This window comes from Vigna unguiculata, chromosome 8, assembly GCF_037176805.1.
Source record: "Vigna unguiculata cultivar grain cowpea cultivar isolate G323 ecotype 2 chromosome 8, ASM3717680v1, whole genome shotgun sequence".
NCBI lineage: Eukaryota > Viridiplantae > Streptophyta > Magnoliopsida > Fabales > Fabaceae > Vigna > Vigna unguiculata.
The window spans coordinates 39,993,955-40,016,189 of record NC_140799.1 but is presented as its reverse complement, the minus strand read 5'-3'; the positions used below and the strand labels follow the sequence as shown (position 1 = coordinate 40,016,189).

General features: G+C 32.2%; 2 protein-coding genes, 1 long non-coding RNA gene and 1 pseudogene across 3 annotated transcripts; 2 read left to right on the top strand and 2 right to left on the bottom strand.

Annotated features, from left to right (window-relative positions):
- Nucleotides 1-637: 637 nt before the first annotated feature.
- On the top strand, nucleotides 638-2,816 carry LOC114193112 (Pentatricopeptide repeat (PPR-like) superfamily protein). The gene is made up of 2 exons (XM_028082812.2): nucleotides 638-741; nucleotides 932-2,816. The coding sequence occupies exon 2, from the start codon at nucleotides 952-954 to the stop codon at nucleotides 2,548-2,550; it is 1,599 nt and encodes a 532-aa protein (XP_027938613.1). The 5' UTR covers nucleotides 638-741; nucleotides 932-951; the 3' UTR covers nucleotides 2,551-2,816.
- Nucleotides 2,817-3,144: 328 nt separating this feature from the next.
- LOC114193114 (Putative AT-hook DNA-binding family protein) lies at nucleotides 3,145-4,252 on the bottom strand. Its single transcript, XM_028082814.2, has one exon. The coding sequence runs from the start codon at nucleotides 4,099-4,101 to the stop codon at nucleotides 3,355-3,357; it is 747 nt and encodes a 248-aa protein (XP_027938615.1). The 5' UTR covers nucleotides 4,102-4,252; the 3' UTR covers nucleotides 3,145-3,354.
- An 8,518-nt stretch (nucleotides 4,253-12,770) lies between these two features.
- LOC114193113 (two-pore potassium channel 3-like) lies at nucleotides 12,771-14,724 on the top strand (annotated as a pseudogene).
- A 1,264-nt stretch (nucleotides 14,725-15,988) lies between these two features.
- On the bottom strand, nucleotides 15,989-16,897 carry LOC146884484 (uncharacterized). Its single transcript, XR_014983994.1, has 3 exons — nucleotides 16,666-16,897; nucleotides 16,456-16,601; nucleotides 15,989-16,326 (listed from the first exon to the last, which is right to left on the bottom strand). It is a non-coding gene; the product is annotated as an uncharacterized LOC146884484 (long non-coding RNA).
- Nucleotides 16,898-22,235: the final 5,338 nt, after the last annotated feature.

Below are 22,235 nucleotides of genomic sequence, written 5' to 3'. Positions count from 1 at the left end.
CATGGAGAAAGCCCTATGCTGCCAGAGTTTGTTCACACACCATCGCCAACCAGAGTTTCTTAAGCTACTTTAACACAAATTATGCCATTAAATTGGGTTGCACTGTTAAAGTTAGTTGAAGTGACATGGACAACATATGTTGAAGTTATTCGATTGTACAAAGTTCAAATAAGCAACTCTAATGAACTACATCACCGGATGTGTTCTTTTTGAATAATGAAGACGCATTTTTTAATGTTGTTTCAAATATATTCTTCATGAAAGATTAGACATGTTTTTAACTTTTGTACATAAGGTAATGTTGTTTTGGTTTCTAATATATAATTTTTTTTTCTTTCATTTAAGGAAATATAGTATATGTAGTTTTGATTTTTATAAATAACGATAAAAATGTCCATTCTTTTTAAATTTAAAGGAAATTACTTTTTAAGAATAAAAAACATTATAGTTATTGAAGGCTACTAATATGGATCGGTCTAATGGAAGGAATTAATCTACATTTTAATGTTTAAAAGCACCTTAAATAGGTTTGTTTATTTTAATAATCCATATAGAAAATAAAAATATTTACTTGGATATGTATAAACACCGTGAATTGAACAATTATTTATTCTACTTTATCTCTTGTTCACCCAAAAGAAACACTTTGTTATGAATCTGAGAAAATTTGCGCACATATATTATTTGATGGAGCCCTTGCAGATATTTTTCATGTTCTTCTGACACGGTGTCTCAGTAACGGTAATGTTAGGAATGCCTTAGCATTTTTTTTTCTCAATTTTTATTTTAATTGATACATTTTGATTGTTAATTATGAATAATTATCAATAGTTAAATACATTATTTTATTTTATTTTTTGTAGAAATTAGATTGTGTACCGATAAACATTGGTCGTGTCATCATCATCATCATCTTCTTCTTCTGTTTCAGAGTGTGGTGGTGACCACACAATGTCAACTCTGTGTTCTGCACTTCCTCCATCATCGTCACCCTCCATAGCAAACTTCATCTCTGAGCACCCATGCCTCACCATGCTCCAAAACCAATGCTTCAACATGAAAGACCTCCAAAAGATTCATCCCCACATCATCAAAACTGGCCTTGCTCTTGACCACATTGCTGCAAGCCGTGTTCTCACTTTCTGTGCCTCTTCATATGGTGACATCAACTATGCTTACTTGGTCTTCACCAGGATTCCAAACCCGAATCTTTATTGTTGGAACACAATCATCAGAGGCTTCTCTCGGAGCTCGACCCCTCAGTTTGCAATTTCTCTTTTTGTTGATATGTTGTATTCCGCTGTTGAACCCCAACGCCTCACTTACCCTTCTGTTTTCAAGGCTTATGCTCAATTGGGTGCTGGCCATGATGGAGCTCAGCTTCATGGGAGGGTTGTAAAATTGGGTCTTGAGAAAGACCAGTTTATTAGTAACACTATCTTGCACATGTATGCTAATAGTGGGCTAATGAGTGAGGCTAGAAGAGTGTTTGATGAACTCTTGGAACTTGACGAGGTAGCTTGCAATTCAATGATCATGGGGCTTGCTAAGTGTGGGGAAGTTCATAAATCTCGGAGGCTGTTTGATAATATGCCTAAAAGAACAGCTGTTACTTGGAATTCTATGATTAGTGGATATGTAAGGAATGGGAGGCTAATGGAGGCACTGGAGCTTTTCCGCAAGATGCAGGAAGAAAGGGTTGAGCCTAGTGAATTTACAATGGTGAGCTTGTTAAGTGCTTGTGCCCATTTGGGAGCGCTTCAACATGGGGAATGGGTTCATGATTATATAAAGAGGTGTAATTTTGAGTTGAATGTCATTGTTCTCACTGCAATAATTGACATGTACTGCAAGTGTGGATCTATTGAAAAGGCTATTGAAGTGTTTGAGGCATCACCCACAAGAGGATTATCATGTTGGAACTCCATCATAATAGGACTAGCCATGAATGGTCATGAGAGAGAAGCAATTGAGTACTTCTCTAAGCTTGAATCCTCAAATTTAAAGCCAGACTGTGTAAGTTTCGTTGGTGTTTTAACCGCTTGCAAATATCTAGGAGCAGTAGAAAAAGCAAGGGACTATTTTACCCTAATGATCGATAAGTATGAGATTGAGCCATCAATAAAACACTACACTTGCATGGTCGAAGTGCTTGGTCATGCTGCGCTCCTAGAAGAAGCAGAAGAACTAATAAATGGTATCTCTATAGAGGCAGATTTTATTATATGGGGATCTTTGCTTTCATCTTGTAGGAAGCATGGGAATGTAGAAATGGCAAAACGAGCTGCACAAAGAGTTTTTGAGTTAAATCCGAGGGAAGCCAGTGGCTATTTACTTATGTCCAATGTTCAGGCTGCATCCAATCAATTTGAAGAGGCATTGGAGCACAGAATTTTGATGAAGGAAAGATCAGTAGAGAAGGAACCAGGATGCAGTTCAATAGAATTACATGGAGAGGTTCATGAATTCTTGGCAGGGGGGAGGCTACACCCTAAAGTTCAAGAAATTTACTCTCTACTGAATAACTCAAGTTTTGCACTTCAAGATTGAATATCTCCGAAGGGATGAAATTGTGAAATTTAAAAGTCAAGCTGTATGCAAAGAAATAGCTTTGATACAAAGAAGAGTTACAATACAATGTATGAGAATCTCACAATCGAACCGAATATCCAGTTTGCTTGTCAATACCCTGGGATTTATTTGATCATGGGGAAAAAGTGTCTATATTTCATTATTGTTATACTATGTCTTCCCAAATTATTCCAGTCATATTTGGCAATTTAATTACAGTACTGGTTTGCTTTTTTTATCAGCAATTAGAATACTGGTGTCTGTTAATACTTGTACAAATTTGAATCTAGGTCTGTCTGCAGCGCTGACCTAAGCATAAGGTGATCCGAATCCTTATTTTAGGTTTCCAGAAAAAGGGAAGTTATTGAGTATTAATACTTATTCAACTTTTACTGTTACCTGGTTTAGTCCAGTGGTACCTAAAGTAATTTTTTTTTCATTGGTGATGGGGGTTTGAACATGCTAGACTTGCTAATATCAATTTCCTGTGCTTCATGCATGTTTTTGCTTCGAAGTTCTGAAACCAAATTCAGCACTAAACAGTATTAACTCTGAAAATTAGATCTTATTGTATTGAAAATCATAACACTGATTAATCTGCTAAAATAATTGTATTGTTAATACAGTAGAAGAAGCATTAAGCATATATGATCTTGTTAAGCAGCATCAACCTTAGAAGACCCCTTGCTTGTACAAGAACCTGAAAATATAATAGCTACACTACAGTGCATTGTATGGATGTAAGACAAGGACAACAACAACTGACCAAGAATGTGGTAAGTTTCAGGTTTTTGACAAGTTCCGCCCTGGTGCCCAAGAGTATATCTCTGGGGGCATTGTTCCATTCATGAGGAGGTTCTGTGGCATTGCATACAAGTCAGAGATGTCAAGATGGTGGGTGCGTCCATTTTGGTAATGCTGATTCTGCATTGCAGCAGAAAGTTCATCATCTTCCAAAGGAAGACGATCGAAAGTGGCATGCATGAATGATGCAGCCATGATCACAAGAGGGCCTGAAGCAATCAAAGCACCAACCACAGCACCTCCCACAACTTGCCCTTGAGCACCTGCCAAGTAAATTGTGAGGCCTGTGATCCCTGGAGGGGCTGGTGGTGGAAGAATTGACCCCAGCAGTGACAGAATCTCAAACCTACCATGAAGGGTCACAATGGCACCAGATGAACCTGGTTGGCGCAGTGTTACATTTGTTACACACCCTGTTCCATTGAGTATGTAAAGGCCACGTTGCTTTCTCCTTGCAAAGTTCAACAAACTTTCATTCACATCACAGCCTGAACTCACTTCCATGGCATGAGCCTTCAGTGCATTGGCACTGTCTCTGGTCACAATTATTGGTGGCTTAGGCTTGTTTTTTGAGCCGGCTGGCCTGCCACGTGGCCTCCTTAAGGTGTCACCCTCTGCTGCAGAAGAAACAGGTGAAACTGCTTTTGGGACTTTCGGAGTTATTACAGTAACATCAATGGCAGACATGTTTGAGTTCCCCTTGTCTTGTTCCTGCTTTCTATCCATTTCACCAAACAGAAGACACTTTGAGGCAAATGTGAAGTAACAAAGAGGAAATCGCTCTCTTCTGCTTCATAGAAAAGCTTAAGTAGTTGAATTATGAGAATAAATTTTATAGGACCCCAAAAGAATGATTGTTTTTTAGGAAGGAGTTAAGTAATACCAACCAACAAAAAATTGTTGTTTTATGCATTACTCTGCCTAATTCTGACTAACTTGGCTCATGTCAATTGCCTTCTCCAACAGATATCTCTTGCCATGTATATATATAATTATTACACTTTACTTCCCAATCTTACCCACCTACACCATCTTTCTCGCACATGCATGTGCTTTTTCTTTATCAAACTCTCTGCACTTTTTCTGTGTTACGCAGCAGAACACTAAAAGCATGGGAGAAAGCTTGCAACTATGGTCTGTTTTTGAAATATATCTGTCAAAAATTACTCCAAAAATTAGTCGCTAGATAATAGCTGATATATGTAGCATTGGATAGCTCAAAAAAATACAATTAAATTCTTTCACCACATAAACCGTAAATGGGTCTATCACGTTAGCATTGAGTTAATGAAGAATGGAGCAAGAACTGTTTCTTTAACAGATATATGAATAAAAGAGTGTGTAAAGTTTGTACGAATATGGGGAACTGCTTTTCTTCAGAATTTTAATGTAGCATGAAGCAAGCAACCATGTTGAATGTGAAGTGGAATTTCTATAATCTACACACACCAAAACATCAGTTACATCATCATAAACTAAAACTCCGATCTCATGTATTTTTAAACGCTAAAAAAAGCTCAATTATCTCAGAAGACAAAAAGTCTTCCATGCCAATGAAGAAATTGAGGAAACATATAGACCTGTTATCAATAACAACCCTCTATATGTTCAACCCGCCACAACTTTCAGCAGAATTCACAGATATCAAACATATAAACTTCAGCATACTAATTTTACAAATCCATTATAAAAAATACACAAAAAGTTTAATAGTCAACCATGAACCATCCAATGTACATGTAACTAGTTTTTGTACCCGTACAATGCGCAGAACTATTTAAAATATGTTTTTTGTTATTATAAATAATAATAGGATAATGATATTTTAACTCACTTTTTTTAACTTACTTTTAATCTATCACTTTCATCATCCTTAGATCATTATATCACATCACTACAAAAAATTAAAATAGATCATCTAAGGATAATAAAAGTGGTGGGTTAAAAGTGGGTTAAAAAAAGTGGATTAAAATATCATTTTCCATAATAATAATACTTAAAGAAAAAATTGTGCAATAAGTTAGGAATTCTACATGTTTTGATTTATAATTTTAGTAAAAAAATTGTATAATTTAAATTATATAAAATGATGCTTTTTTTTCAAATATTTAAAGTTATTAATAAAAATTATAAATGAGATACTAATGTAAATATTTATACCCAAAAATTAAATTAAATTAATATTTATTTATATTATATTTAAAACTAATATTCTTTAATTAATACTAATATTTATATTTTATAGATAATTCAAATATATTAGTTGCATAAAAATTAGTTTAACATTTATTCACAAAAATATTTAACATTGATAAAAGTAATTTTGATATTTGTGCAGAAGTAATGTATTTAATTAAAGGAAAATTATTTTTCAACAATTTTTTTTTACAATTTGATGTGTTTTTTTTAAGTGATCTTCCATTTCTCAATTTCTCATTTTTTTTATATTTTTAAATTAATTAAAATATGTCATGTCAAATTATAAAGAAAATTGTCAAAATTTGGTTGTCAACATACCATTATACTTAACTAAAAGTTCTTATGAAAATAATTTCAATATTTGTGTATAAATAATGTATTTTGTTTGGTAAACTAAATCAAAATTTACTTTTGCTTCTATAAATTTATTTATTCATTTAAAAATGATATTCTAAAAATATATAAGTTAATTAATATAGACTAAAACTATAATAATAATAATAATAAAACACATTTTATTTTATATATAATTTTATAAAAAAACAAATAATTGTAACTATACGATAAGTAATAAAAACATATCACACAGAATTAATTAGATGTATTTTAAAAAAATATATAAAAATGAGAGAAAGAATTTATATTTATATAATTTAATCTATTGTAAAAACAATATATTTAAAATATACTATTGAATAATCTTGTAGAAAAAAAAATGTTTATAATAGGATTTGTTTTAGGAAATATAATATCTCCACAAATATTTAATTCAAATTCATTTACAATATTTACTATACGAGTGATTTGCTTTTACAATATTGAAATCGCGAATTCACCTGATAATAAAATTTGAATATAAAAAAAAATGAATACAAATAAACTGATAAAATATTAAAAAAAAATAAACCAATATAAAAAGCTTGAATTGAATTCTAATAAGATTTTTAAATCAATAATTTACTTAAAGATTTTATTTGTGTAAAAAAACCATATTTGAATATTTGTTTTTAGGAATCCTGGTCTATAAAAATTAAGTTTTTTAGAAAAAAAAAACAGAAAAAAAATAAGAATTTTAAATTTTTTAAAAATTTATTTTATGTCCAATATATATATATATATATATATATATATATATATATATATATATATATATATATATATATATAAAGTCATAAAAAATAAAAATAACTACTAATGTATTTTTCAAATCTTAACTTAATATAAATTTAATTTTTTGTGCAAAATTTTCTCTATTAGACCAAAATTTAAATAATTTTATTTAAATATTTTGAAAGACAAACAGTAAGACATTTGTAAAAACTTTAGTATATTCATTTTAATTCTTGATTATGTTGATAACAAATAAAAAACAAAACAATTATAGATGTTTTTTTGTTAGGTATTGTCAGGAATTTTCCATCAAATTATGGTTTGTAGTCATTCTCATGACATTTTTATCATAATTTAAAATGGGTCTCTTAATAATTTATTTGGTTTTATTTTTGATATAGGTACATGTAATTATAGATGTATAAATATGAGACGAAGAAGATAAAATTCAATTATATTTTATTAAAAAAATTAATAATTTTATTAGAGATAAATTTTTATTGTATCAGAATAAATAAAAATAAAGACATTGCATACAAAATTTGTATCACTTTACATTTTTAATTAACATGGAAAACATGATATATGTTAGTTAATAGCAATCAAAAGTACTACTATAAATATAGAAAATAGATAATATTGTGATTTTAATTTAATTGAAATTTTAAACATTTTTAATATATTATTTATCTATATATTGTATTCATATACAATTTTATTGAAAAGTAATAATTTTAATTGTGTAATAAATGTTAATAAAACTATCGTATTTATGAATTATATCAAATATAGTTTTAGTTTTATATATTTTTATCCAATATTTTTGTATGAAAAAAAGTGAGAGTTTTTCCTGTACATAATACTGTAAAAGAAAAAGATAAATAAATAAATAAATGAAAAGTATTGTAAGATAATATTTTTAATGCATAAAATTAAGTCAAATATAAATCTTCATATAATTTGATACATTTTTGGACATATTATTATATTAAAACAGTATAATGATAAATTTTTATTTTTACATATAACAAAATATAATTACTCTCCCACAATTTATTTTTATTGCTTTCTCAATTTTATTACAAAAATAATCACAAATGTTACTCTCTAAAATTTTTATAAATACCTATAATTATATGAATGCCTTCATTCAATAATGATTAAATGTATTAAAATAAAAAAATGTAAATCTAAAATGTAACAACAACAAAAATTAAATCAAATTAATAAAAATTAATTGAGAAAATATGATTTCTCAAATCTACCAAATACACTTTTATCCAGTTTCTTGAAAACATATAGTCTCAAAAACATGTGAAAGAGAAGTTCCTCAAAAGCATATAATTACTAAAGAATTAAAACAATTACAATTAAAAAAAATAATCCTAGTATCTAAATAAAAGTTTAACCCACTTTGTCTTCTAAGATACAAAATGCTACATTTCTAAATGAGGTAGTATTAGAAGATACAAAATGCTACACTTCTAAGATACCTAGTTTTCCTTTAGTATTTTTTTAATTTGTGAATTTAATAATGATATTTACTTTCACCCATTAAATTGATTCACATGATTTGAAACTTTCATGGATATAACTTGATTAGATCTGTAATAGAAGAGATTTTAAGTTGTTAAAAATTGAAAATTCGAAGTAGAATGCATAGTCAAACAATTCAATCATCCACCAACCACTTCACAATGTATTTATACAGTAAAGATTATGAAAGATTATATTTGGGGACATTTGGGGAATGAAATCAAACATTTGGAGGACTTCTTTGGGTAGTCGTTATCATAAAACATGTTAATTGATAGATTCTTCTTTTATTGTTTATATTTTTTTTTCCAAATTAACAGAGTAAAAAGTTATGAAAAATTGAATTGTGGGATCAGTGTTATAAAAACTATATTGAACCATTCAATTAAAGTTGTTTAATCCAAGACGGGATTATAGCAAGTCCATACCATTTGTTGGATAAAAGATGTTAAGAAACAATAATAATTGGAGTATAACACTAGAGATGAATTCAATAATGATTAATGTAAGACCAACTGTGATAAACTGTTGATTGAATTATTTGAAATGTCCTTCTACCTTGATCCCATCGTTTGAATTTGAGGAATCATAATATTTGGGTTGATACTACACACCAACGCCCGGAAAGGATAACATTAACAATAAAACATTATCCCACTAGGTAAAATAAGCTATATAGATTACACAATCAAATCAGTTCCATAAAAAAATAAAGACTCTTGCATAAATATCAAACATGGATCATTCACCATTCACAAAGAACATCAATAGTGTATAAATAATTTAAAAAACCAAGGACCATGTTAGATTAGATTATGTTTCTAAGGTCCAACTAAGTAGAATTAGATTAGATTATGTTTCAATGTCTTCTTCAACATTTAGATTTGGTGAAAAAAATTAGGACTTTGTTAAAAATTAAAGATGTCAACTGTTTATTAAACATATTTGCAATATTTTAAGAACCTAGTATATTAATACTTCGGGAACAAATTTGTAGAGAACCAACCAACTTCCTCTTCTTTCCTCCATCTTTTGATTCATTTTTACCATTCTCTTCAAAAACATATGTGTTTTAATTTTGAAACCATTCAGAATGAATCAACAGAGCAAACATTATCATACCTCTAGTATGAAGCTTTTTATGAAGTTGATTTAGAACCATATCTATTTCTGTATTGTTTTTATTCAGATTTGGGTTTTTTCTCTGAAGAACAAATATCACAATGTTATAAGGTCAAGTATACATGATGAGATATCACAAATAACATTCAGTTTTACCTGGATAATTGTTACTCTGGTATGAGAAGTAAATAATTGTAAACATTAAATTATTTATTGCTAAAATATTCAATAAGATGTCAAAACCAAATTTTCAAACAAACGTATTATATTTGAATAAATAAAACAATATAAAATCTATATAACCCAACACAATACATACATAATCAATTGTCAAACATAATCTTTCGTCTTCCAAAATATTTCAATATTGTCTCACGTAGTATAACCACAATTGGTAAATATTTCACATATAAGATAAACATATTGTTGCTTCTTTTGTCATTATCTACTTCAAAGAACACGGGTCACTTTCGGCCAATCTAGTCTTAGAAACAAACTCCTTCCACCCTCTACCAATATGTATTGACTTCTTGGAAATATTTATAATCAACAATTTGCATTTTAAATCATGGAAGTTTTTTTGTAGGACAGCATAATTGAAATTGTTGACGAACATAAGTTCAAAAGTCTAATGGTAAATCTTGAGAGAAATATATACAGTTAATTGGAGAATAGTATGATTAATATTACAATAATTAGTATTATAATAATTATAACTGCGAAAGATAAAACCTTCCGAACCCAATAAAATGAGAAAGCTAGAACCAAAACTTGTACCAACAGAGAAGAAAAAACAATTCAGTGCTGAAGAGAAAAAATGAAATAGAGCGCAGTTGGTATGAGAGAAAAAGTTAGAAGTTCTTTGACACAAAGCGTAGAGAGTAAGAATAAAGAGATCGAAAACAACAGTGAGAATGGAGTGAGGACCAATAATAAAAAATAGGGTTTCCTGTGAAGAGAAAAAACAATGAGAGGGAAAACCACAAAGACATTGAGACATTTAGAGTGAAGAAAGGAAAATAGGATTTTGGTTATAGAAAAAGAGTGAGGCAGCAGAGGATGAGAGAAAAGTTGGGACTGAAAAATTCGGGTTTTAGGAATGTGTATGCACCATACTTCTCCAAGTGTCAAACAAATAGAGTTGATAAAATTTTCACTTTTAGTTAATTTTTTGTGTGGTTTTTGTGTTTGATAAGAAAATTTTACACTTTGTGATGATCTCATTCGAATATGTATTGATTAAGATAGATGAAGTGGAGGAAGAAAAGCAAGTCATGCACTTTGATCCTTAAACCAAAAGAAAAAAAAGTAGTGTGGTTTCTAAACTTTACAAAACATGTTTTCTATTTCTTTTACTGTTTTTATGTTCAAACACAAATTATGGCACTCAACTTAAGACATTTTGATTTGTTTTTTTTATCAAATCTTGTCATAGAAAAACCACTATGTCCTTTTCAGTTTAAAATATAATTTAAAACTAGTCATGATATTTATACAGAATTTGGTCATAGGATGACAACAAAATAATATAAAAACATGTACATTCTTATAGAGAAAATTATTTTTAGATTGGTCAAAGCTTTCGTCTTTCACTCCTTTGATTTAAAAAATATTTTTTATAATTTTTAATTAGAAAAACGTAACTTCCATTTTATATTTGGCGAGAAAAATATTTTTTTTACTATTTCAAATTAGTGTTTGTGATACAACATTCTTTCCAAATACTTAACTACATAACAAAAAATTCAATTTCAAATTACTAATTAAATTAATATAATTTCATTTTTTCTTCACAAATTTATCTAAAATCATAAACAACTATTATCATTTAAGCCTCTTCAAACTACTCTCCACTACAAGAAAAATACTTATTACCGACGGTCAGAATCCGTTGGTAATGCCATAAATCCGTCGATAATGATGTTTTATCGACGGACTTTTAACGGCAAAAAAATTGTCTGTAAACACATCTTCGGTATCGACGAATTCCAAAAGTTTGCCGGTAATTTCTGACGAACGTATCTGTCGACCAAACCGTCGACCATTTCTGACAGATCACTCCATCGGTCATTACCGACGACCACTTCTGTCGGAAAAGGGACACAAAATGCCTTCTTTCAACAAACATCAACAAATACCACGTATTTGTTACAGTGGGTAAACTCAATACTTTTTCTACTCCACCAACGGGGAAATGACGAACCTCGTCGAAAAATAACTTCGAAAATGGAGGAACAACAAACTTGGGGAATAGAGGAAGAAAAAACTTTGGAGGATGGATGAAGAAGACACTTCGGAGATGGAGGAAGAAAAAATTTGGGGGAAGGTAGAAGAACAAACCTGGGATGGAGAAAGAACAAACTGCTCTCCACTTCTCTCACGACTTCTACTCCTCTCTCTCCTTGCTCCTCACCCACTGTTGTCACGAACCAACCTTCTTTTCTCTCTCTCGCTCTCAAGCATCCAACATGGAATTGTGCAAAAAAAAAATTTAAATTAAAAAAATAGTGCCATGTAAGGTAATGAGTGAAGTTGCCAAAAAACCGTTGTTAGTTTATCATTTTTCATATTTAAAGGGGTGTCAACGTAACAACCCATTCAATTTGATAGCAACTGAAATAGATACCGTCTTGCAATTGTTGCACCACTCAAGAACCTTTCGAAACCTTATTCCATAGTAGAAGAAACAGAGCAGAAGAAATAGGCTTCCCACCACCCATGCAAGAATCTCTCTCAAAATCTTGCTCTCCACCATCCATGCAAGAATATTTCTTGAAATCATCCTCTAGAATAGAAGAAACAGGCTCCCCACCACCACCCATGCAGTCTGAATTCACCGAATAACCTAGTCCTTCTCATACCGAAGAAATTGTTAAGAGTTCTTCTACCCTTAGAGCTAACTTTGCCAACAAGAAAGAAAAGATTTTACGACGTACACCATCTTTGTTGTTTGCTCAGACTGAGGTAGATTTTGGGGAGCCCTCTAATCCACCACACATGCCATCAACTCTAATAATTTGAGCATCTTTCATTAGCCTCACCTACTTCTGTCAAGAATCAACCTCCTTTTTTCTCTCTCTCAAGCATCCAATGTGGAATTGTGCAAAAAAAATTAAAAGTAAAAAAATAGTGTCACGTCAGGTAATGAGAGAAGTTATCAAAAAATCGTTGTCAATATATGATTTTCCATATTTAGAGGGGTGTCAACGTAACTACCCATTCAATTTAACAGAAACTGAAATAGATACCGGCTTGCAATTGTTGCACCACTCAAGAATCTTTCGAAACCTTGTTCCATAACAGAAGAAACAGGCTTCCCACCACCCATGCAAGAATCTCTCTCGAAATCTTGCTTTCCACCATCCATGCTAGAATCTTTCTCGAAATTATCCTCTAGAATAGAAGAAACAGGCTCCCCACCACCACCCATGCAGTCTGAATGCACTAAACTACCTAGTCTTTCTCATACCGATGAAGCTGTTGAGAGTTCTTCTACCCTTAGAGCTAACTTCGTCAACAAGAAAGAAAAGATTTTACGACGTAAACCATCTTTGTTGTTTGCTCAAACTGAGGTAGAGTTTGGGGATCCCTCTAATCCACCACACATGCCATCAACTTTAATATTTTGAGCATCTTTCATTAGTCTCACCTACTTTTGTCACGAATCAACCTCCTTTTCTCTCTCTCTCAAGCATCTAACGTGGAATTGTGCAAAAAAACAAATTAAAATTAAAAAAATTGTGTCACGTCAGGTAGTGAGATAAGTTGTCAAAAAACAGTTTCAATATTTCTTTTTCCATATTTAAAGGGGTGTCAACGTAACTACCTATTCAATTTAACATAAACTGAAATAGATATCGACTTGCAATTGTTGCACCACTCAAGAACCTTTCAAAACCTTGTTCCATAACAGAAGAAACAGAGCAGAAGAAACAGGCTTCCCAAAAGCTGCATATCCAAAGCATCCACACCACAAACAGACAGATTATGAAAATTCTAAACTCTCTTTCTCGTCTCTGTTATACTCGTTGCCTTTTTTATATGGACCAAAGGCAAGAGGAGAAAATTGAAATGGGCTCTAACCCAAATGAGAATCTAATACACCATTACAGTCAGCATGTGAAGTCCAAAAGAAAAGGGGAGCAGCCAAACTGAATGAAAGCTTATGTGGTCAACAATCCTAAACGCAATAACAACAAATTTGGAAGAAAATAGATTCTGCTAGATTTTGCAATAATTGTATTCAATCAATATTATGCTTTTGTATTTTCTTTTGGATTGTGTAAGTTAGTTTTCCAACACAAACTTTATATTCCTTGTTTTTGACAGAGAAATGCAATGAAAATAATTCCACCATCATTTCTGTTTTCTCTCTGTTTTTCTCTCTTGACCTTCTCTCTTTTTTCTGGTTGCTATCACTTTCATTCCGCTTGTGCCCATAACTCCAACAACCTAATCTTTGTCATACCGATGAAGCTGCTGAGAGTTCTTCCACCCTTAGAGCTAACTTTGCCAGCAGCGGAAAGATTTTATGACGTACACGTTCTGCACCATCTCTTTTGTTGGCTCAAACTGAGGTAGATTTTGATGAGCCCTCTGAACCACCATACATGCCATCAACTTTAATCATCAGAGCATCTTTCATTAGCTTTCACGTGTATATGTTAATTGGGGTAGTAGTATACATTCATACCGGGAGTTTGAAGGGCACTAAGACTCACCCGTTTTTGGATGCTGCATATTTTACAATGGTAACTCTATGCACAGTGGGGTATTGAGATTTCGTTCCTGACTCCAAATTTATTAGAATCTTTACATTTGCTTTCATTTTACTGGGGTTTGCAATTATTGGTTTTCTGTTGAATGGGTTGGTTGCACACATATGCGATTCACAAGAAAAATTCTGGTTGAACATGCTACATCAGACTAGATACACAAAAATTATCAGAAGGTATATAGTTGATGAAGAGGGAGGAGGGAGAATGAGGACAAAAACAAATATTTTTATTGCTTTAACGGTTATAACTAGCTGCATTGCTGTAGGAGCAGTCGCATTGCACCTCCTTGAAGACCTGAGTTGGGAAGAGAACATTAATCTTTCCGTCATGTTATGGAGAGTTTTCTATGAAAGCAGTAACGGGAAGATGCTTTGCTATTATATGGCTTTTGGTAAGCACATTGGCAGTTGCCAAGGCCTTTACATACTTTATTGAATATAACATTGACAAAAGGAATCGCAACACGGAAAAATGGATTCTTGAGAAGAAATTAACTTTGTATGATTTACTCTCTGCAAACCTCGATAATGATGGGTCAATCAGGTATGCCACACTTTCTTATAGTACCGTTCCTAATCATGCTATTAGAGTAATATCTAGTTAGTTCATTGTATTTTGAAAACAATTGTATTTTCTCTTTTATTCTGCTTTAGTTTACTCTGTGACAGCTTATGTTCATCTCTTATAAATACTCTCATTGCATGATTTGAACAAGTTTTTCAGTATCAATAAAATACTTTGTTCACTATTCATCTTTTATCTCGTATGTGTCATATAGGGATAGTTGGTTGATTACAGTTGAGGTGTGATATTCATCCTGGTGGGAGGCGATTTAGAGTGGGTCTGTTGTTGTTTAAAGGAGGGTTGATTTTTTAGAAATAGGAACATCATCTTTAATCAAAGAAACCTCACAAAATCCATCTCAAATGACCATAGAGAACAAAATGAAAATCCCTCTCAAATGACCATAGAGAACAAAATGATATATGTAGACATAAGAAAACAAGGATACCACACACGAGAATGACACACTGGGACAACTAATGTATAGAAATTGTTGGAGGATTAATTTAAAACTTATTGTCATGCAGAAAAGCATAATATTTGAATGTTTAAGTAGTTTAGAGTGTATTATCATGAGATTCAAACTCATTAGTTAGTTAGGGATTGTTAAAGATATTGTAAGATTCTATTTTTCTTAGAAGGGTTAGTATCTCTAATAGTTTAAATTTGGTTTTGATATTTAATATTTTTATTTTGATAGATAATATAACGATAAAGAGTAAACCTTGTATGTAAAAGTCAATAATGGACATGTAATTTATAATGGGTTGAACAACTTTTGTAGCTGCAGTGAAAACCTTTTTGGGACAACTATGAACTTGTTTGTCTATTACTTAATGAAACAAGGCTTTCTCTTTATGGTATATGATATATTAATTTGTCTATTAAGTGTATATGATATATGGTATATGGTATATGATATATGGTATATGATATATGGTATATGGTATATGATATATGGTATATGGTATATGGTATATTAGTTTGTCTATTAAGTGTATATGGTATATGGTATATTAGTTTGTCTATTAAGTGTATATGGAATATGGTATACTGGTTTTGTGTAGAACTTAAGTGGCGATGGTGATTGTTTTCTTCAAAAGTGTAGAACTTCATACACTGTTTTTACACCAAATCATCTAATAAGAATGCATATGTATTTAATCAAATTTTAAATCCAAACATAAACTAAATAAAAAAAACTTCAAGTTTAATACAATTAAATAGATGAAAATTAATCTGTATTGAGTCTCATAGCGCGCAGTGCATATTAAAGGACTATTATACAATTTCACCAACACTCAAAATTTGCATCACAATATATAAGTCATATGATTTCTCTTGACAGTTTCAAACAACAGACTCTTCCCTTACGATTGCTTCGTAGCACATTATCCCTTACAATTGCTTTGTAGCACAAATGACACAAAACATGACTGTAAATACCCATGACAAAATGAAAAAAACATCTTAATATGTTTAATTTTTCTTTCTATAGTTAATTTTCTTTTCAGCTTCGCATTCTTTTTCAGCAGCTCTTCCACTATTTTTTCATTCCCCCATCCAATTTCTTCTTCTGTTCCTGCCTTTTCTTCAAATTCAGGTCCTACTTCATCCGCCCATTAGAAAAAGTTACAGTGTCCTTCGGTCACAATGAAAAATAGTACATAAATAACACAAACAAATTACACATAAGCAAAAAATTTCGCATACATACTTTCCAGTTTCGACATCAACAAAACATTCTCTCATTATTCTTCACGGTACTTACTTTCAAAAGTAACAACTTTTGCCCACAACCACAAAGCTTACTTCCCATATGTGAGGATGCAGAAGATGTTGATGAAAATGTAGATCCACTATTCTTTCTCCTAGCTCCAACTGATTCTATTGGACAACCACGAGATTTCATCTCACCTAAGAACATGGCAAAATGTTAACCCTAAAACACAAAAATCCCCAATTTAATAATACTACCCACCTTTCGAATCACGTACACCCCTTCGCGTAAGGAAACCACCTATCACAAGCCCACCTTTGTTTGAGTTTTCACAACAAGATGACCACCAAAGTTGATGCACCAAGTTTTCTTTCTCTACATCTTTGGCCCTCTTCGAAAGTTCCATCAAATACTCTAAGTTCTTTTGTTTTTATTTTAAATTTTTGTTTAAAATAAAGTATATTACTTACAATTGACAGTTGTTTCATGACATGTCAAATAATAAGTTTGAAGAACACCGTTAAATATATCAACAAACTGCTAACCCCGTCAGATATAAAGGACTAAAACCAAACATTATAAAAGTTGGAGGACTAAAATAGGTTACAGTTTTTCCAAGGGACTGATTTCAAAATCTATTAAAAGTTTGAGGACGAAAAACATATTTATCCCATTTAAAAATTATTATCATGTAGAAAAGCATAATATTTGAATGTTTAAGTAGTTTAGAATGTATTATCATGAGATTTAAACTCATTAGTTTGGTAGAGATTCTTAAAGATATTATAAGATTCGATTTTTATTAGGAAGGTCAGTGTCTCTAATAGTTTAAATTTGATTTTGATATTTAATATTTTTTATTTTGATATTTAATATTTTAATAGTTAATAACGAGAGGACAAACATAAATATAAATATATAAAAGTCAATAAATGAACATAGAGAAAGTCATATTCTGTGTTTTAGATTACTCTGTGACAGCAGTAAGGTTCTATTCTACTAACAGAATCAATCTCTTATAAACACTCTCATTGCATGACTTAACACTTTCATTGCCCCTCTACTGACGTGTCTGTTGCCGGTGCTGGCTAGGTCGTTCTGGATGGACAGTTTTTAGAGGAGTGATGGCGTCCCCATGCTACATGACCCTTTATCTTGTGTAGACTCTTAGGAGACTTTAATTTATTGTTCGTACGTACAGTGCATGACGTTTTAACTTTTGCTCTCTTCGTGAGAATTGCTAACTTGACTTTTGCGTTAATGTCCCATTGTTGCGGTGCCAATTCTTCGATTCATGGAAGTAGTTTTCTGATCTTAGTACGATCAAGATGAGGTTATGAGAATGCTCAAGGATCTTAACGTAACTTTCAACTAACTTCCTTTCCAAGTACCTTTCTTAAACGGATGATAGGGAAATTGTCCTGGGTGTTGACGTAACCCTCAGCTGACATCCTTTCGAGATACCTTTCTTCTTAACGGATGTTAAGGAAATCATCAGGTTATTGACGTAACCCTCAACTGACATCGTTTCGAGGTACCTTTCTTCAACAGATGATAGGGAAATTGTCCAGGGTGTTGACGTAACCCTCAGTCGACCTCCTTCCGAGGTACCCTTCTTCAACAGATGGTAGGGAAATCATCCAAGGTGTAGACATAACCCTCAGTCGACCTCCTACCAAGGTATCTTTCGTAGCGGATATTGGATTTATTGTTTTATGGGTTCTTTCGACCTTTAGTTGAGCTAAAGGATTTTGTCGATTTACGGGTTCTTTTCGACCTATAGTCGAGCTAAAGGATTTGTCGATTTACGGATTTTTCCCGACCCTTAACCGAGCTAAGGGGTTTGTCGATTTACGAGTTTTTCCCGACCCTTAGCCGAGCTAAGGGATTTGTCGATTTGCGGGTTTTTCCCGACCCTTAGCCGAGCTAAGGGATTTGTCGATTTACGATTTTCTCCCGACCCTTAGCCGAGCTAAGGGGTTTGTCGATTTACAAGTTTTTCCCGACCCTTAGCCGAGCTAAGGGGTTTGTCGATTTACAGGTTTTTCTTGACCCTTAGTCGAGCTAAGGGATTTATCGATTTACGGCCCGACCCTTAGCCGAGCTAAGGGATTTGTCAATTTACGAGTTTTTCCCGACCCTTAGCCGAGCTAAGGGGTTTGTCGATTTACGGGTTTTTCCCGACCCTTAGTCGAGCTAAGGAGTTTTTCGATTTACGGGTTTTTCCCGACCCTTAGCCGAGCTAAGGGATTTGTCGATTTACGGGTTTTTCTGGACCCTTAGCCGGGCTAAAGGATTTGTTAAGAAGATACTCTTTGGAACGAAAGCGTTACATTGATGTCTACCCGACCTCGTGAACAAAAAACCATTTTGTTCATCTCACAACAAAACTCCCTCTTGAAATCAGCATTTGAGTGTTGAAGGCTTTGAAATGGAGAAAGGGTGCCCTTGGTCCTCCATATTGGTCAAGCGACGTCCTTGGTTTCACTGCTCCTGATCTTATAAACGACATAGAAGATCTCCATTTGCTCGTCACAGGTGTCTCCCTACTCTAAAAGCGTATCCTCCATCCTGTGCCTTGCTTCTCCGTCTTCCCGATGTACAACCATATGCTCCTCTCGAGCTTCATTCGCTCGGTTGTGGGCCTAGTTTGCTCTATGGCGTTGCTTGTTCTCATTCCACAATTCTAGGATTAGTTGCAATAACACCCCAACAGTAGGCTCCATATTTGTGTGGTTCGGTTGGTGATCTACCATTCTTTTAGGACTTCCCGTCATTGGGTTAGCTTTTGTTAGGGCCTGGGAATCAGTTTTATCGGGCCCCACGGTGGGCGCCAATCTGTTCTCGTAAAAGGGGAATTTGAGGTGCACACTGGTCGCAACTCGGCCTCTTTGCCAGATATTATACAAAGGAATACTTTTGTCTCTCTTTAAACAAGTCTTTTTCGGTCATCCCCCTCTTTCGGGGTGTGGTTGCTTCGTTTTATACAAGTTTTCTACTCGTTCTTAGTTCGGTTACCGTACAATCGAGGAATGTTGTTGCCATGCCGAACTTGGTGGGAATGTGACCGTGTAGCCGTTACATAGAGAGAAGGTGGTGCAGTTTTAAGGAAAAATATCCCCTCATAAGTCGATCCAACGCATAGGTCAGTCGTAGATCGGTCCAATACACAAGTTCACTTAAAATCGGCCCAATACATAGGTCGGTCCTAGATCAGCCCAACACATAGTTTGGTCGCATGCTGGCTCAACAAATTATACTCTCAGATCGGCTCGAGATTGGCCCAGCACATAAGCTGGACGCAGGCTAGCTCAACAAATTATACTCAGATTGGCTCGAGATTGGCCCAGCCCGCAGGCTAGCTCAACAAATTATACTCAGATTGGCTCGAGATTGGCCCAGCACATAGGCTGAACGCAGGCGGGCTCAACAAATTATACTCTCAGATCGGCTCGAGATTGGCCCAGGACATAGGCTGGATGCAGGCTGGCCCAACAAATTATACTCTCAGTTCAGCTCGAGATTGGTCCAATACGCACATACACATAGGTCGTCTAAAGTCTGGTCGTCCGGGTGCACAACTCATAATATAACATATTATATATATCTAAAAAATACGAATACTTATGCTCAACAAGGTCTATGTTTTCACCGTTTATACAATTGGAAATCTTTATACTATTTTAGGCCATTAAAAAAATTTAAGCTGTCACTAAAATATATAAATAATTAATGAACCAATACATCTTGATTTTAAAATAGTAAGACTAAATTTACGCAATTAAAAAATGAGAGGAGACAGAATTTGGGAACAAGTGATTACAAGAAGTCCAAAAGTGTAAAGATAAAAAGATAATAATTTGTTAACCAATTATTAAATAAATAAAAAATGTAAAACTAAGTACATGAAAGAAAAGAAAGTATCCTTAAAATAAAAAACAATATTATTCTGAAATTAAACAATGAAAACTAATATTAAAACCGAGAATGAAAGTGATGTTTGTTGGTGAGAATCCTTGAAAATTGAAGATGATGTGTCAGCGGTGGGAAGTAAGTGACAATTTCATGCGACAAAGTGGGCAATTGATTTTTCCTAGGAACAACCAAGACTTGATGCAAGAGGGGTGAAATCGATGAGAACACACTCCAAATGGTTGAACCAAGTCTCCATCGGAAAAATGGTGGATGCAAATGGGGCAGAGATTTTGGGATTCAGTGGTTTGATACTCATGGAAGGCTGTAACAGGAGGCAAGGCTCTCACTGCAACTTTAATTCTTGCACTCTCCATCACAGACCTAATATTATTCCTTGACTCTGTGTATCTTCTTCTTTCATACATTTCATCACGCCCATCACCTGAGTTTATCCATAGCCAATACACCGACCACCCTCCCGATATCAACATAAACAGATACAAACAAGCATATATAAAGTCATCTCTGTCATAGTTGATCCACATAGTTCATCAAAACAAAATTAATCAAGGAAGATAATAATAGTCTATGGGTATGTGTTTATTTATATTCGTAAAAAGATTACAATTTTAAGATATCTTCAGATATTAAAAGATAATATCTATTTTCTGGTATCCACAATTATTTTTAATTTTATCATTTGTTAAATAACTGTTCTTTAAAATTAAAACAATAATTTTACTATTTTTATCTTTTAAATAACCGTTTCGTTTGACTTAACAGTTACATTCATCCAATTTTTTTAAAATTAATTATTTTTAAAACAAAAATAAATATCTTTAATAAAAAAATTGTCTGCAAAATAAATAAAAAATATTTACATTAAAATTTAAGAAAATATTTATATTTATTTTTTGAATTACAAGAATAACATAGATGCGCATAGTAAATATATTTTCACTGGTGTATATTTAAGTGACAAATTTTCTAAATTTAACCATTTTTTATTGAAAATATTACCTATAAAATAAAGAAAAAATGTTTATCATAAAATTATAAAAATTTATATTTTATTTTATAATGATAGGATTCCATTCAATCATGGTTGAGAACTAATTATTGGTTTCGTTTATAAAGATTTTGGATTTGTTGAAAATTATTAAATCATATATGGTATTGTGTTTATAATAATTTTATTATGATAAAAAAAAAGTGAATACATATGTGAATAATACATGTGTTTTCATTAATAATAATAAAAAGAGTAAACAAATGTTGAATACCTATTAGGTGATACGATGAAATGTAAACAAATGTCAAAAAAATAAAAATAAAACAGGTTGGCGAAGTAGATTTTGCAAATGAATCTACAATAGCCCTTTTTGTTGTTTAATATTGATGAGTTTTTTTTGCCCATTGAAGTCGTGGAGCAGTCTGAACCACCTTAGTTAGCAATAAATACTTCAGTAGAATATTATTATATATTTTTTTTGGTAGCATGAAAAATTAAATGTAAAATAAAAGCAATTATTTTCAAATGTGTTTTAAAATAAGGTAATGAAAAAAAAAATTGGAAACAAATAAAGATATAATAAAAAGTTTCCTTAAAAATATTTTTTCTAATAACTTCCATTTAAATACAAGAATATCGGCCTTCTCATTCCACTATAACAATTTTTAGCAATTATTTTCGTATTTCAGGTAAGAGTTGACAAGAGAGAATATGATACACATAATTTTCTCATAATTGAAGAAAATTTCAAAGTTTCAAAAATGGATATTCAGGTACATATTTCTAATTTTCCTATTTTAGTATATACTTTAAGCACATACAAAATTGTTTTTTTCTTTCCTTAATTTTGCTGCTAAATAACAATAATTCAATATAAAGTAAGTTTAAATACGATTTCAGACCT

What these genes read in the sequence shown, in the direction of transcription:
- LOC114193114 (XM_028082814.2), bottom strand. Translation starts at nt 4,101, where the DNA reads ATGGATAGAAAGCAGGAACAAGACAAGGGGAACTCAAACATGTCTGCC.
- LOC114193112 (XM_028082812.2), top strand. Translation starts at nt 952, where the DNA reads ATGTCAACTCTGTGTTCTGCACTTCCTCCATCATCGTCACCCTCCATA.